The 15,731-nt window shown below is 46.4% G+C and overlaps 1 protein-coding gene across 2 annotated transcripts in view; it reads right to left on the reverse strand.

The window, feature by feature from the left end:
• The window catches only part of Garem1 (GRB2 associated regulator of MAPK1 subtype 1), a 178,073-nt gene that overhangs the window by 4,335 nt on the left and 158,007 nt on the right, over positions 1-15,731 (reverse strand). For both annotated transcript variants that reach the window (XM_052741629.1, XM_052741630.1), the window contains exon 5: positions 846-1,012. In XM_052741629.1, coding sequence (XP_052597589.1) covers positions 846-1,012 — 167 coding nt within the window. The remainder of the gene's footprint in view (positions 1-845; positions 1,013-15,731) is intronic.

The raw sequence follows: 15,731 nt of genomic DNA on the forward strand, positions 1-15,731 counted from the left end.
AATAGAGTTATACATAGCATAAGAATTTTAATATCCAGAGGACAAAAAGAAAACAAAACAAAACACGCCTGGAAAGACTTCAAACTTCAAGGACATTGGTTGCGGGTACATTCATCCTGGGGGCCGTATTTCCACATCATAAGATTGACAGCGGAACCAGAGTATGCTGAAAGGTGTGTGAGCAGGCTGATGGGGAGCAGGAGGTCATGTCTGAGGGAACAGCAGAGGAAATGGGCATTTTGTTTTGTAGAAGAACTTAAAGGTTTTCTGAGGGCAACGGGGCTGCTCTGCTTTGCTCCTCTAGACAACTACAGTTGAGAGTTACTTAGAGACAGGTGTGTTACAACTTGAGAGTACAGATGAGCTCTTCACAAAACAGTCCCGTTTGCCAGCAGTGAAGCAGCCTGTGTCTCGGAAGAGCTCATAGCTCTGGAGAGACCCAGCCAGGAGCATCTTTGCAGCCATAGCCAAGAAGGGATTCCTGCTGGGTTCAAGTTCAGAGCAGAAGGCCAAGGGGAGCCTTCGGGTTCTCAAACCTTCCTAGTAGAAGGTGCTGTCTGCTTGTATCCAAGTCAAGATGAGAAGAACCCGAGCTGGCTTCTGATGGGCAATAGAAGCCCACCCACCTTTCCTTGGCCTCTCACAGACCCTTGTGGCATCTTTTCTTATCATGATACCAGCTCTTCCATCCAAGGTCAAAACCAGCAGGGGCCCAGCTATGTTCTTCCTATAACCTTATTTTTAAAAGGCAAACACCATTCCCTCTCCCACTTGGCTGCTAGGTGATATTTCAAGTCCCACGAACTGGCTGGTGGGTTGCTATGGGTTCTGACGGGAAGACTTACATGTTATGTAGCCCTGAAGAATAGTAGGACAGGGTGGGGCTGGGAGAGCGAGTCTGTGGCCGAACTGGCTTGACTGTGCGAGGAGGGATGGAGGGACTTGTGGACAAAGGCTTTGAACTTCGGGGCGGAACAGGTGGGGCGTTCAGGAGCCGGCATTCTTCCCTGACCTGGTGTGGGAAAAGAACACTCCAGGTTAGCAACAGACTGACAAGACGAAGGAGTGGATCTGGAGATGGGGGTGGAGGGGGGAGGGTGGGGTTGTGGAGTACAGCTCCATCTTGCAGGGTTGGGGAGGGTACTTTAAGTACTAAAGGCAGTGGGTAAGCAGGACACACACATACATACACACACACACACACACACACACACACACACACACACACACACACACATACAGAATACAACTTCTGGGAATAGGCTGATCTGGAAGAAAACTGTGTGGTGACTGTCAGCTTCTGAGGAAATGTAGCAAGAAATGGGAACTACAACAAGCTTGAGGAATGCAAGGATGCAAGGAGCAGACGTGGACGTGGGAGGCAATGAGGGTGTCAATCATAACAATGAGAGAGAATTAGGCTCTGCTTGAGTCCTGTTTATTTCCCAAATGCTACCCAATTTGACCCAAACCTTTGGCAATGTGGACTTCATTTTTTTTTTTTTTACATTGATTTTTTTTTTTTTGTGCACACACACGGATGTGCATGTGTGAGCTGTGCCATGGGACCTTGTGGAGGCCAGAGGACAATTTATAGGAGTCAGTTCTTTGCATCAACCATGTGGGCTCTGGAGATCAAATTTAGGTCATTAGGCTTGGTGGCCATTACTCACTGAGCCTTCTGGGCCACAGTGTGGGCTCTCTTCAGGGTTCAGGCTCCACGGACAGCTGACTGGCGCCTCTCAGATATTGATGTGTGTGAATTCACAGTGACCTTGTTAAGATGCAGATTTGAATTCAGGAGATCCAGGGTGGGGCCTGAGAGTTGACATTTCCTTTCTGTTTTTTTATGGTGTTGAACTCAGGGCACTGTACATGCTAGACAAATGTTCTAGCTGCCGAGCGATGACCAGCCCTTTGAAAAACCATTTCTGAAGCCAGGCAGGGTGCTCCATGTCTGTAATCCTAGCATTCAGAAGGCTATAGCAGCGGTTGCCATGAGCTGAGGCGAGCCAGGGCTACACAGGGAGGTTCCCTTCCAAGAAAGCGCCCCACTATTTTTTCTTCTTCCTTCTTTCTTTTTTTTTTTCCCCTTTTCCCTTTCTTAGTTTTTTAAGACAGGGTTTCTCTGTGGGGCCTTGGCTGTCCTGGATCTCGCTCTGTAGCCCAGGCTGGTCTCAAACTCACAGAGATCTGCCTGCCTCTGCCTCCCGAGTGCTGGGATTAAAGGTGTGCACCACCACTGCCCAGCTTTCTCTCTCTCTCTCTCTCTCTCTCTCTCTCTCCCCCTTTCTTTTTGGCACAGTCTTCTAAGTTGGCCATGCTGGCCTGGAACTTGTGATCCACCTTCTGCAGCCTTCTGGGTAGCTGGGACTGCAGAAAGGAGTTACTGTGTCTGGCTGGGTCTGTATTTCCAACAAGCTCCAGGGTCAATGTGATGCTATGCGTCCAGGGACCACACAGTTGCAGAAGGAGCAACGAGGTGGTGCTCCAACTCCAGAGGAGGACTTTTACTGACAAAAAGCTACCCAAGTCAGAGGTCAGATGACCTCCCCTCATCTTCACACCGGGGATGATCCAGGTGACCCAGCATGCCTGGGGCTTCAGCAAGTCACTGTCCTGACCCAAGCTGGCTTTCAGGTCCCTGGAGCTTTTCTCAACACCATTCTTATTCATGAAGTGTGACTTTGGCATGCCCTTCTCCACGTCAGACAGCAGGGGGCACTTGATGCCTGGCTGTGCGGGTCCACGCTGCACTCTGAGACTCAGAAAACCTGACACTCGGAGATATCCCCACTTGCTTTCAGGCTGAATTCCCAGCATTTCTCTCATCTTTTCCTTCAACAACTTGCCTTAGGGACAATGGAGCAGCAAGTGCCCACCAGCTTGGTGATGAGGATGCTGAAGATGAAATGAATGGGCTCATGTGACACATACACTTCCTTTGTGGATGACACACTAGGCCTCCAGCTGGACTCCAGGCCTGACTCACTTGCTAAAGATAACCAGCCATAAAAGAAGCCAGGAGATCATGAGGAGTGAGTGCTTCGAACCCTGATTTAAGTGAGATGGAAGCAATCCTATTTTTTACTAACTTTTGAGGCAGAATTATTTTTGATGGTTTATTTTCATTTTATGTACATTGATTGGTGTTTTATCTGCATGTCTATCTCTGTGTCTGTGTGTGAGGGTGTCAGATCCCTTAGAACTGGAGTTACAGACAGTTGTGAGCTGCTATGTGGGTGGTGGGAATTGAACCCTGGTCCTTTGGAAGAGACACCAATGTTCTTAGCCACTGAGCCATCTCTCCAGCTGGAGACAGAATTATTATGCAGCACAGTTGGCCTTAAACTTGGTATGTAGTGGAGGATGACCTTGAATCCATCCATCTGCTGCACCTCCCAAGTGCTGGGGTTACAGGTATACCCTACCATGCCCATTGGGAGGGATTTAAAGAGCATTATTCACTGTATTTCATCATGGGGCCAGGGGTGTCTGCTCTTGCCCACAGAACTCTCGGCCCTGAGGCTGGGTTGGGAAGAAGAGGGCTCTTCATTGAAGCAGCTCTATAAGCTAAAGCAAAATATTGGGTAGGAGATTTCCTCCTCAACGGCTGGAGCAAGTTTTCTGTTTTGGAGCCTTTAAAAAAGGTAGAAAAGTAGCCCTTGTCAAAGCTCTCTTTGTAGCAATATACAGACCTCTGCAGAAAACCACAACTGGTCACAGTGCGGAGAACAACTGGTCATGTAGGGCGCATCCCAAGGGATACAGCTACAGCAAAACCTCTGACCAAAGGCTCACGACATAGCTCGGAAGACGGGCGGAAAGATTATAAGAGCCAGAGGACTAGACAATCTGCTGTGAGATTGTCTCCTGGAATGACAGGGAAGCTACACCATAATACCTCAACAACATGGCTGCCTAAGCAAGACCTGAACAAGGACAGGACACCTCAACAACATGGCTGCCTAAGCAAGACCTGAACAAGGACAGGATACCTCAACAACATGGCTGCCTAAGCAAGACCTGAACAAGGACAGCAACATAGACAGGCTAAAGTGGAAGGGAAAACACGGGGTCCTTATATAAAGAACTACAGGAAGCCGAGGGTGGGAGTAGTCATTCCCCGAGAGGAGTCCCCTAATTGATTATCCAATACCAAGGTGTCAGTTCTGAAATCATGTACCTGCAAGCAGGAGTGCAAGAGATCAGCAGGTTGTAGTTATATATTTAGGTGCTTCTATGTATTTGTAACAATAACAATTATAAACAAAGAGGCCATGGATTTGAGAGAGAATGGGAAGGGTGGAGGGAGAAAAGGAATGGAAGGAAACAATTATATTTTTATTTTTTATTACATTTTTCATCTTATTTTATGTCAAAGTTTTGCCTGCATGTATGTATGTGGACCACACGTGTGCTTGGCACCCACAAAAGTAAGAATTGGGCACTGATTCCCCTAGAACTGGAGTTATGGATGGTTGTGAACCACCATGGAGGTACTGGGATTGAACCCAGGTCTTCTCAAAGAGCAGCGAGTGCTCTTCACCTCTGCTCCATCTCTTCCTCCCCATAATTACATTTTAACAAAAATTAATTAAAAAAATAGAAGGTGGGCTAGGTGTGGTGGTACACATCTTTGATTCCAGGATTCAGAGGCAAAGGCAGGCAGATCTCCGTGAGTTTGGCTTACAGAGCGAGTTCCAGGCCAACTAGGATCTGTCTCAAAAAACTAAACCACTCTCCTTAGATAAAACAGGTGGTAGCGGGGGCAAGTGCAAGAAGAAAACCTGTAAGCAATGGGGTCTGGAGAGCTGGGAGGACTGTTCAGCTCTGACACTGGGGGTCTTCTTTTCTTAAGAGGAACTGGTTAATGTTTTACTTTTTAAAATAAATGATTTCCTCTCAATATCAGGAATTAAGTGGAATGTGAAGGAAAAAAGATCGGTGGTGATGAATTCAGTTCCAAGCAGTCTACAGTTTCGAATCAGTCCCTGGGTGTGATACTTCATCAGGGACAGCTTACCTCACATGTCCGCTGCAATATGCTGAGATGTTCGCTGCAATGTGCATTTCAATTTAAAAGATTTGGCTGACCTTAATCTTGGAACTCTGAGAATCAGCCACTTGCGGCTGAATGTGACCTGAGGGGTGTCCCCCCTCTTTTTTCCATGTGGAAAGCTTTATTATTAAAGGGGGAGGGAAGAGGAAAGAGAAAGAGGGGTAGAGAAAGAGAGGGAAAGCAGGGGTGCTTGCAGCCTCGTGAAGAAAGAGGGAGCGAGGAAGAAGCAGCAGCTGCCCTTTTCCTGTTCTTAGGACTAAAGGCACCTGGGGTGTTTGGACAGCACCTTCATGGCTGGGCAGTCCTGACGGGCTTCTCATGGACAGGGTGAAGGTGCACAGTGAAAGGAAGCGTTTGTGGATGTCAGGGCCTGGTGTGAGGGGAGCTGTGGTTAATGGAGTGTTTACAGCTAAACTTCAAAATGGAATCTGAGACACAGGCCATGTTGGGACCTTCCACAGCACTCTGAAAGGAGTCTGCGTCTGACTCAGTTCAACATGAAAAGACCAAGCTTCCTTAAAATGTGCTTTGGAAAAATGGTAGTATTAAAAGCGACAACTAATCCCCAACATGGGTTCCGAGCATCTTTCATAGGCACAGAATGAGGGGCTTGTGCTGTCCCAGGCAGGCAGGAAGGACAGTCCTCAATGTGGCGAGGTGGCTGGTAAGCCACAACCCCATGCTCTGTGGCTGGGCACTTTCAACGTGGGCTGCAGATACAGCTTCTCTGATGAAGCTTATTTCACGGCATATTATGGGAAGGATGACATGCTTTGGTGGGGGTGTACACATCCCGGCTCTCAGAAGTTATAACTAGTGAGGGTTGGTTGTGCCATTTTATTTCCTGCCTTTCACACTGCTATCAGCCTATGCTTCTTGACTCGATTCAACACAAGACACTTATATTAGAGGGTAGCTACGCTGTAAACGAATTTTATCTGACAATAAAAGGCATCCGACAGGGCAGGACAGCCAAACAGCCTATTTCCTGCTTTCTCTCTATTCATTTTCACTTTTACAGGCTACATGCCCAGCATATTCCTTCTGGAAGTCTCTGTGTGTGGCTTTCATCAAGTTCTTGCCCAGTAGATGAAGGCTAGCCTTGGCTGGTCTTCCACTGAGACCTCTGCAGACCAGCACTGATCCATCTTTCTGGCTATTTCGCAGACTCCTCTTCCTCTCTGCTCCTTCTGTCCCTCACCCAAGCTATTTCTCCTCCTCTTCCTCCATAACAATGGGTTTGCTTGGTAGATCCATGGTCACTTAAAGCACCCTGTGTCTTCCTGACTCTCCTCTGTTCTAGTTTCTTACTGCCCATCACACTTAATCGATCATTCCTACTGCCTCGTCCTAAAGGTCCCACATCCTGTCTAGCCATGAAGATGGATCCCTGCTTCCGAACTAGGCTAACACGCTGTTACAGTTATCCACCCTCCATGTGTATTTAATTACATCAAGAGTCAGAATGGAATGGGCCAATGTCATTGTTGTTACTCTCTAGTGGGTACAGAGCTTCCTCTCTGGAAGGAATATGTCACACAGAACCTCAGGTGAAATTTATCTAATTAACAGGTTAATTTTTTAGAATACAATAATACAACAAAAATGCACTTCTACTTTTAAATTTGAACTGTACTCATCTTTTATATTCTAATGTGGAAATTCACATTGTCAAGTCATGTGGGCTGCGTATAAGCTTCTGTGGCACCTGGCCTACAGAGCAGCATCGCTTCTCCATCATGATTTGATATACTAATGGAGTAAACCAAACAATCACTAAATTCTTCAACTAGAAACGGCTTGAATGGTCAGCATTCCCACCCTCCCAATAATTTCTAGTCCCAAACAGGCATGTAATACCCTATTCTGTGCCTGGTAGAGGACGGCAGTCTGATCCTCAGCTGGTAACAAGGTGCCTGTGTTTTCAGGAACAAACACTAAGCTTGGCTCTATGAGGAACAACATTCTGTTCTGGGGTGGATGTGACCATCCATCGGATCACAAGTGACCTTTGCCCATCTCTAGGTGATGCCTCAGTGTTCAGAGACACTTTCAGCACCAGCCTCCCACTGTTCAAGCAAAAGTCAGAGGACACAATCTGGATCCGGGTGACAGTGTGAAAGCTGGCCCCTGTCTCCCCAGAGTCTTGCCACCTTGATTCCTAGGAGTCCTTCCTCCTCTGAAACACCAATGTCTTAAATCTTGTCGAATACATGCTACTGTGGGTCATTTGTTCTTGGTATTTACATGGATGACAGCTAGGGCTAAATGCAAAGCTAATTTAGGTAAAGGCAGAACTAGTGAACAAAGCCTATGTGGCTTATAAAGGTCCATGCAAGTTCCTGCAATTTAACCTACAGAAGACATCTAATAGTGAGGATCTGAAGAAAACTGTAACAGGTGTCTGTCCTGGGGGTCAACAGCTAGGACACAGGCACCATCTACTCTCATGGTTTCTAAGAGTCTAATGATTCCTTCCTTACACATTGTTAACTTCATTTTCTACTTAGGTCCAGTGCATGTTGAGTGTCTGTCATTGAGGTTGGGCTGAGTATACAAGAATAAGTTAACTCCCAGAGTTAGCTGTGAGGGAGGGAAACAAATACAATGAAGATAAAAACTGGTAAGTGTATTAACAGAAGTATGTGCAGAGGTTTGTGGGAGCACCATGGATTTACTCAAGGTAGCAGCAGAATAAATTCATAGGATATTTTAGAGGGAAAGTCTTGGGGAAGCAGGATTAAGCGTGTAAGAAAGGCTTAGAGGGCACGATGTTAGGAGTCTGATACATCTAACATCCACATCTAACATCTAACAACCACAGTACCATGTATATGTATTAGAGACAGAAACTCAGAAGAAGAGGGCAGCAGAAACCATGGCATTCAAGGCTGAAAATCATGCTTGGACTAGACTTTGTACTAGTTGATGGAATCCGAAGTTCTGGTGGCACTAAGATACCACATGAGAAGTGAAGAAGGCTGAGCCCTCAAGGGAAGGACAGCATCTGTCCACAGAGGACAGAAGAGAAGGACAAGTGATGGTATTGTGCTGTCCACAGCACAGAATCATGGGATGATGGAATGAGGGGGCCAAGGGAGGGAAGACTGTAGACAGAAGCTGCAGAGTGAAGATGGAGAAGTGTCCCCGTGAGGATTTGAAGGTGTCAGGGAGCCTGAGAAGGTGGAAGAGAGGACACCATACGGGTTCTCAGCGGGTCACTGGCAGACTTAGCAGATGAGGCCTGAGTGATGCCAAAGGCACAGGAGGGCACATTCCAGTGGGTGGAAGTCGGAGGGAGAGGAGAATGGAGGGGCAGTGAGATACAGCACTTGCTTCTGGTAATGGCCAGGAAGGGATGAGCAGCAGACACATGTTAGAAGGGCTCTGGATGGAAGGAGGATGATTTTTTTGAATCGAAAGAGCCTTAAGAAAGGTGCCTGGGCATGTCCCACGCACCTCTGGGCCTGTACGCTGAGCTCTTGCTAATGAGGACAGAAGGAGAATGAACACAAACTCTCACTGTTGCCTGCCTGGAGCCACTGCGGGCCACATCCCACTAGAAAAACAAAGTATGCTAACTTACCCTATCAGCTAGCGTGAGGATAAAAGCTATCTAACTCAGGAAGTAGTCAAACACAACTCCAGTCACTGGGCTGAAATCAAACGCATCGTGGGGTGGGACCACTTCCTTGGCTTCTGAAGATGGACTGGGAAGTTAAACTTGATCTCCTGTCTCCCAGAAATAGGCATTTAATCTTTCCTGCTGTGGCTCTGTTTAGTTGGAGACACAGGGTAAAGGACCAAACATTTGGGGAAAATGGATAACTTTTTTTTCTTGAATGTCCACATCTTAGGAATAATTTATGAGAATTCAGTTGTACATAGTGGATTCCTGCATGATCAGAGACAGGCTGGAAATATAGATGTTTGCACAACAAAAATTCAAAGTCTTACATGTAATTATGGTATTTTATACATACAAGGAAAGTTTTCTTTCTCCTACTTCATATTTTTGCCTTATACTTCCTGGGATTAAAAGAATACAAAAAAATCAAAGTCACCTCAAGTGTCTATGAAGGATGAGACTTGGATTAGATGACATTTCTTAGGAAGCCTTTGTCTCTGGACACTGTAACTCCCTGCTCGTCTTGTAGGATGGAAATAATACACTAACTGACCAACGCGACAGCGTAAGATAAGAAAACAAGTCATGTCACCGTGTTCTATTCTTTGCTTAACATCCTTCAGAATCCTTCTAGGAAAAACTCCATTTCATAGCAGTGGCTGCTCAGCCCGTAAGAGAAGAGTGGATGTGGACACACCTGCCGAGGCCACGCCCCTCTACAGTCTGCAGGTCTAATATACTGCACACACTAGTGGTGGGGGTGATGGGGCCTAACCTGTTGGAGAGATTCCACTGCTTGGAACTGTGAGCAGTCACTAAAGAGACTTCTGACTCCTCACCTGGGTTTGAATCTTTTGTTCCCACACTGACAATTCAGAAAATAGATATGCTAGTGCTGAGCTTGATCGAAAATTGGGCTCACCTTCATTATGAATTTGCTTCTCTAAAAGAGCCAAATTCAGGACAGTGTTGGCAATCCAAAGAAAGGAGTTTTGTAACTATGCTGCCTTGAACTTTGTAACCTCGCCTTCCCCGCATGCTCTCTGCCCTGTGTTTTACATTTCTTCCCACACTCCGTCTCCCAGATAACAAAATCATTACAGCCTTAAGAAATCTTATTTATAAAGAGGCTTTTATACAAGGAGTTCATAACCCTGTCACATAGCCATAAGTGGGCATTTCCAGCCAAACAGAAACACAAGTTTTATCATATCGAAATGCAATGAATGAATCTCCACTGGATTAATTGCACAAGGCCAACTTAAGAGTCTAGATCCCCGTTCTTAGATGTGATGTCTTATTATTTTCCTCCGTCTCATTGTATATTGATAACAAGGATCTAAGACAGACCCTACTTGGGAGAAGGCCTCCAATATTCAAGCCTCGGGCAAGGGCAACTAAGAGAGGGAGCTGCAGTTGCTCAGCTGGAGGCAAGAAGGGCAAGCAGCTCTGAAAAGAAGCCCTTGTTTAAGATCCAGGGTGCCACTGGGGTCTAGGATAAAGACTTTCCTGAGAAAAGAGGAGAATAGATGACATCTATCACTCACAGCATATAGCTTTCCTGTCAGTGTGACTTTACACAGATGTCACTTGAGAGCATGTCTGAAACAAGACTTTCCCACCAGGGTACTCTAATTATCTTTATCAGCATACTAGTCACTGAGAGCTCCAATGGACAGAGGAGGAAAAAAAGTCTTGGCTTAGAAAGTTTTATTTAAAAACAACCTACCTGAAATGGAAGGCAATTAGCTTCAGAATTACCAAAACAACATACTAATTTAGTCGTCATTTCTACTAATGAATGAAAGCCCAGGTATGGCTTGCTTACAAAGTAGTTCTCAAAAGTTGTAATTAAAATTAATTAAATGCCAAATGTTCTCAGAGACCTCATTAATTAGTGGAATCTTCAATGGAGGCTATTGTAGAAGAGGTAGCTTGATGCAAATTACCACTTCCACGCATTTTTTTTTTCCCCTGGCTGGAGACTGAAAACCAGGGCCTCATGCACGCTAAGCAAGCGTTTCAATACTGAGCTATATAAATCCCCAGGCTCTGGCTTTCATTTTTTAATGGCTTTCAGTATTTAAACGAATATTAATACATCTGATGTCTTTAGGAAAATCTGCCTTTTTATGCCTTTTCTAATATTAACATATTTCTTCTTTTGTGTGTAATGTATGTGTGTGAGTGCAGATGCATGCATGCCACAGAGTGCATGTGGAAGTCTCAGGACACTTTACAGAAGAGTCAGTTCTCTCTTTTCTACCATGAGTTCCGGGGAATGAACTCAGGTTGTCTGCCTTACATGTGAAGCACTGTTAGCCACCTCACTGGCCCCTATATTTGATAAAGGGACAAAGTGCAAAGATAAAATAAAAAAATTGAGGTTGAATTGTTTCTCACGATCACTTCTCTTAGTTTACAGACAAACCTTTTTATAGAGCTTTCTTAACCTGGGTAGTTATGAAAGACCCTAATTTGGAGGCGGGGGCATCCAGGGTTATAACAGCCAGTGATGCCACAGCCTGGCTTGGCTGCACCTGGGGAATGGAGAGATCCACCATAACATATCAGCTTTGAGACAGCTATGCAGGCAGGCCTGGGAATATTACCTCCTTGAAACTTGTTCACAGGCACACTTTTTACAAGCACTCTCAAGTAATTCATATCCCTTAACTCCCTTGAAATCCTACTGGGATCCTCAGAGTACCAGGTTTCTTACTATTTGGTTTATGGTGTCACAAAGTGTACAATGACTCCCTCCATTGCCAGGTAACTATGATAGACACTTACCCTGTGCAGTAAGATTTTTCAAAGGCAGGTTAAAATACTGTTCTAGTTTTAAAATCAAATGCGTTCTTGTATGAGGGAGAGCTGCTGTGAGATACCTTTCTGTACACTGTGAATATATGTTGCTCTCTCATTGATTGATAAATAAATAAAACTATGTGGCCAATGGCAGGGCAGAATAAGGTTAGGCGGTCCATTCAACTGAAGAGGGAGATGAAGAAGGGTGAAGTCTGGCAGCCCCTGCGAGCCGCTGCCAGAAGAAGCAAGATGTGAGAAAACAGGTAGCGACATGAAGCCATGTGGCAATGCACAGATTAATAGAAACGGGCTGAGTTAAGTTGTAAGAGCTGGCTAGCGAGAAGGCTGAGCCACCAGGCCACACAGTTCGTAATTAATACAAGCTTCTATGTGCATATTTGGGACTGAATGGCTGCGGGACCAGGCAGGACAGGAAAACTTCCAACTACAGAGAGCAGCGCCTCTGAATGTTGAACGGCTTCTCTGGCTTTAGCTGTGAGGGTGCACATGTCCATGTCCAACCTCCTGACCCTCTGGAGGGGCCTTACTTCTCTCCATTCATTAGTCATGGAAGGATGGGACGTGGTGGATAAGACCTCAGCTTTCAGCTCCTCCTCTGAGTCTCCTCGTGGTGTGCTTCTTTAAGGGCATTATTAATGATGGGCTTCCCACCTTCTGGGATGGGTGACTTCATTCTTCATCCTAGAGCTCAGCCCTCACACCCCGCCTCTCAGGAGCTGCAAGGACATCCTGTCTGTCTGAAAGGGCAACCTCACTTTCTATTTGGCTGAAAGCTGGAATCCATCCTACATTCAATTACTGCTACTCTTCATTTTGAATGTTTACTAAGTGCTACACAGACGTGCCAAGTCCTTTGTACAACACAATAACACAGTGAAGAACTTATCATCCTCACAGGAACTGGCTCAGGAAGGCTCCATATTTTGCCCAAGTGTGAAGCTGCTAAGTGAGGATGCTGGTCCACGTGGGGCTCTCAGGCACGACCACTTCTAACGATCTAATCCTGTGGTGGAGACCAGTGCTCTCCTGAGTTCCACTAGAGGGGAAATGACTCCACGGATCTCAGCATATTCCATTCCCACTGAGTGTTCAGCTTGCCGAAGCCCACTCAGACAATGGCTTACAGCTGAAATCAGTCCCTTCAAGTGCCTGCTGCACTGGGGCCCAGTCAGCCCAGCTTTCAGCTCCTCCTCTGAGTCTTATCGGGGTGTGCTTCACCAAAGAAAGGCTTTATTAATGATGGGCTTCCCAGCTTCTAATGATGAGTGACTTCATTCTTCAGCCCTCACACCCCGCCTCTCAGGAGCTACAAAAGCATCCTGTCCGTCAGAACGGTTAACAAATTCACAAAGACTGCAGTAAAACTGGGTGAGATCAGTGGCTGCACTCCAGAGCTCACTCCAAGTCTTCCTTTCACCAGCATTACAGGTTGGGCAAGGCCAACAACCAGCTAAGGGTGAATGTCCCAGACAGGGCGCTGCTGCCCAAACAGCATCAGAAGGTGAAGACCTGGAGATGCTGTTGGCTGTTTTGGTGCTGGGGATTGAACTGACGCTTCGTGCACACTAGATAAGTTCTCTGCCTCTGAGCTTCACACCTCTGGCCATACCCTGGGCTTCACACCTCCAGTCAGACCCTGGGCTTCACACCTCTGACCATACCCTGAACTTCACACCTCCAATCAGACCCTGAGCTTCACACCTCTGGTCAGACCCTGAGCTTCATGCCTCTGGTCAGACCCTGAGCTTCACACCTCTGGTCAGACCCCAAGCTTCACACTTTCGGCCATACCCTGAGCTTCACACCTCTAGTCAGACCCTAAGCTTCACACCTTCGGCCATACCCTGCACTTTATTGGTATTTTTTCCTACTTGAGATTTTGCTATTTTCTTTAAAAAATTCATCCTGTGTATTCACCATACCTAGTACTGTGCTACATAAGGTCACTTTCATGTAAGTGTGTACTGTATATTGAGCATGTACTCCTTATCTCTAATCCTCTTCTTTCCCCACTCTTGCTAGTCCTCAGGGTTCCCCTAAGTAGTTCCATTTCTCCTTTCATATCTCTCTCTCTCTCTCTCTCTCTCTCTCTCTCTCTCTCTCTCTCTCTCTCTCTCACACACACACACACACACACACACACACACACACACACACACACACACTTTTATGTATTTATATAAAACCTGGGAATCTCAAATGACAGAAAACATGCTGTTTGTCTTACTGAGACCGGCTAATTCCCTTAATAAGATCATTTCTAGTTATATCAATTTTCCTGCAAATGACATGCTTTGTCCTTCATAGCTGCACAGATTTCCACAGTGTACAGACAGCACACTTCCCTTCTCCATCCTCCGCTGTTGGATACCTGGGCTGTTTCTGTAACCTGGCTGCTGTCAATAGTGCTGTTGTAAACACTGATGAACAAGTCTCTGAGACGCTGACTTAGAGTCCTTTGGGTAGGAATCAGGCTCTGCACTTCTGATAGCCACTAGAGGTGGGGACAGGGAGAGGAAGAAATCAGGACTTAGAGTCCTTCAGGTAGACACCAGGCTCTGCACTTCTGATAGCCACTAGAGGTGGGAACGGGGAGAGGAAGAAATCGGGCACAGGCAGACAGAGACAGACAGAGGAGTTCTTGAAGACTGTCACTTATCAAGTGTCTGGCTAAATATTTTGGAAATATTAGGGGGCTGGAGCCATAGTTCAGCAGTTAAGACTACTGGCTATTCTTCCAGAGGACCCAGGTTCAATTCCCAGCATACATATGGCAGCTCATAACTGTCTGTAACTCCTGTTCCAGGGGATCTGACAGCCTCACACAGACATGAATGCAGGCAAAATACCAATGAAATAAAATAAATTATTAAAAAAGTAAATATCAGGTAGTAGTCAAGAATTAAAGTCATGAATGGAGGCCCAAATGAAGAATATGTTCATTATAAACATATGAATCAAAGGATAATGTACTTAAGAGTAATTGTCAGGCCATCATGTGCAGGGATCCTTGCAAAGTTCATAAAAATTACATTAATTTATTACGTGTGTGTGTGTGTGTGTGTGTGTGTGTGTGTGTGTGTGTGTGTGCGCGTGTGCATGTACGTGCACGTGCACATGTGCCATGACGCAAGTGTGGGGGCCAGACAACTCACAGGTACTGGTTGTCTCCTGCCATGTGGGTCTCAGCTATTGAGCTCAAGTCGTTAGGCTTGGTGGCAAGCACATCTCGTCTGCCCTCCTTCCAAACCCTGAAAGTGACAGTGGCCTGCCAGTGAGCTTGGCATGTTTCTTAACTTGGGCTCTGCTGCGAAGTTCTAAGGGATGAAAGTGGCAGAGTCCCTTCCTCCGTAGACACCAGTTCCTGTTTGCTTTTCCCTCAGACACCGTGGTCAAGAGGAGTGCTCTCCTATTGCAGAGAGGTGAGTGGTAGCATGTTGTTAAAAACCCCTGGGGAACCATCTTGACAAAGAGGCAACATGATTACGGTATAATTCTAAGTGACCATGACTATCGGAGGGGAAAGATTTACTCTCATGGCCACACAAAGAAACAAAGGCCATCAGAATCTACTAGAGAAAAAGCACAACCAGGTCGCAGCTTAGCAGCGGTGGGTAAACACCTGAGAAGGAAAGGATGAGCAGACAGGCGCCACAGGACAGCACCGTACACAAGACCCCACCACAGCTGCATTAACAAGCCAACCTGCTCCCTTTCTGTGGCGCACACTCTTGGACTGTTCTACTGCCCCAGCAGTGCCTGGTTGGGACAGTCAACTTCCCAGATAAGTGTTCTGCTGGCTTTGGCTACGGTTTAAGTGAAACGCGTCTCCCGCAGGAACATGTGTTTGAACATTTGGTCTCCAGCTGGAGGAGCTGATGTGGGACGTTATGGAACCTTCAGAAGGTGGGGCTTACTTGGAACATGCTGATAACTGGAGGTGGCTTCTTCCTGTCACTCTCTCTCTGCTTCCTGTCTGGCTACAATATGGTAGTTGCTGCCTGCTCTCCTGCCACAGATGAGCCCCATCAGTCGTCACGCCTTCTCACCATGCTTCGGTCCTTCAGAACCATAGGTTCAGAGCCCTTCCCGCAGGTTGCCCCTGTCACGTTTATTTTGTCAAGTGATGAGAGCAGTGACAAACCCAGCTGCACTGGGAGCTCACCGCCACTTTAGTGACTGGGTGGGGTGGCTGCGAGACTCAAGGCCGTC

The sequence above is a fragment of the Peromyscus californicus genome, unplaced genomic scaffold (assembly GCF_007827085.1).
Source record: "Peromyscus californicus insignis strain IS unplaced genomic scaffold, ASM782708v3 Scaffold_17__1_contigs__length_78620276, whole genome shotgun sequence".
In the NCBI taxonomy this organism is placed as follows: domain Eukaryota; kingdom Metazoa; phylum Chordata; class Mammalia; order Rodentia; family Cricetidae; genus Peromyscus; species Peromyscus californicus.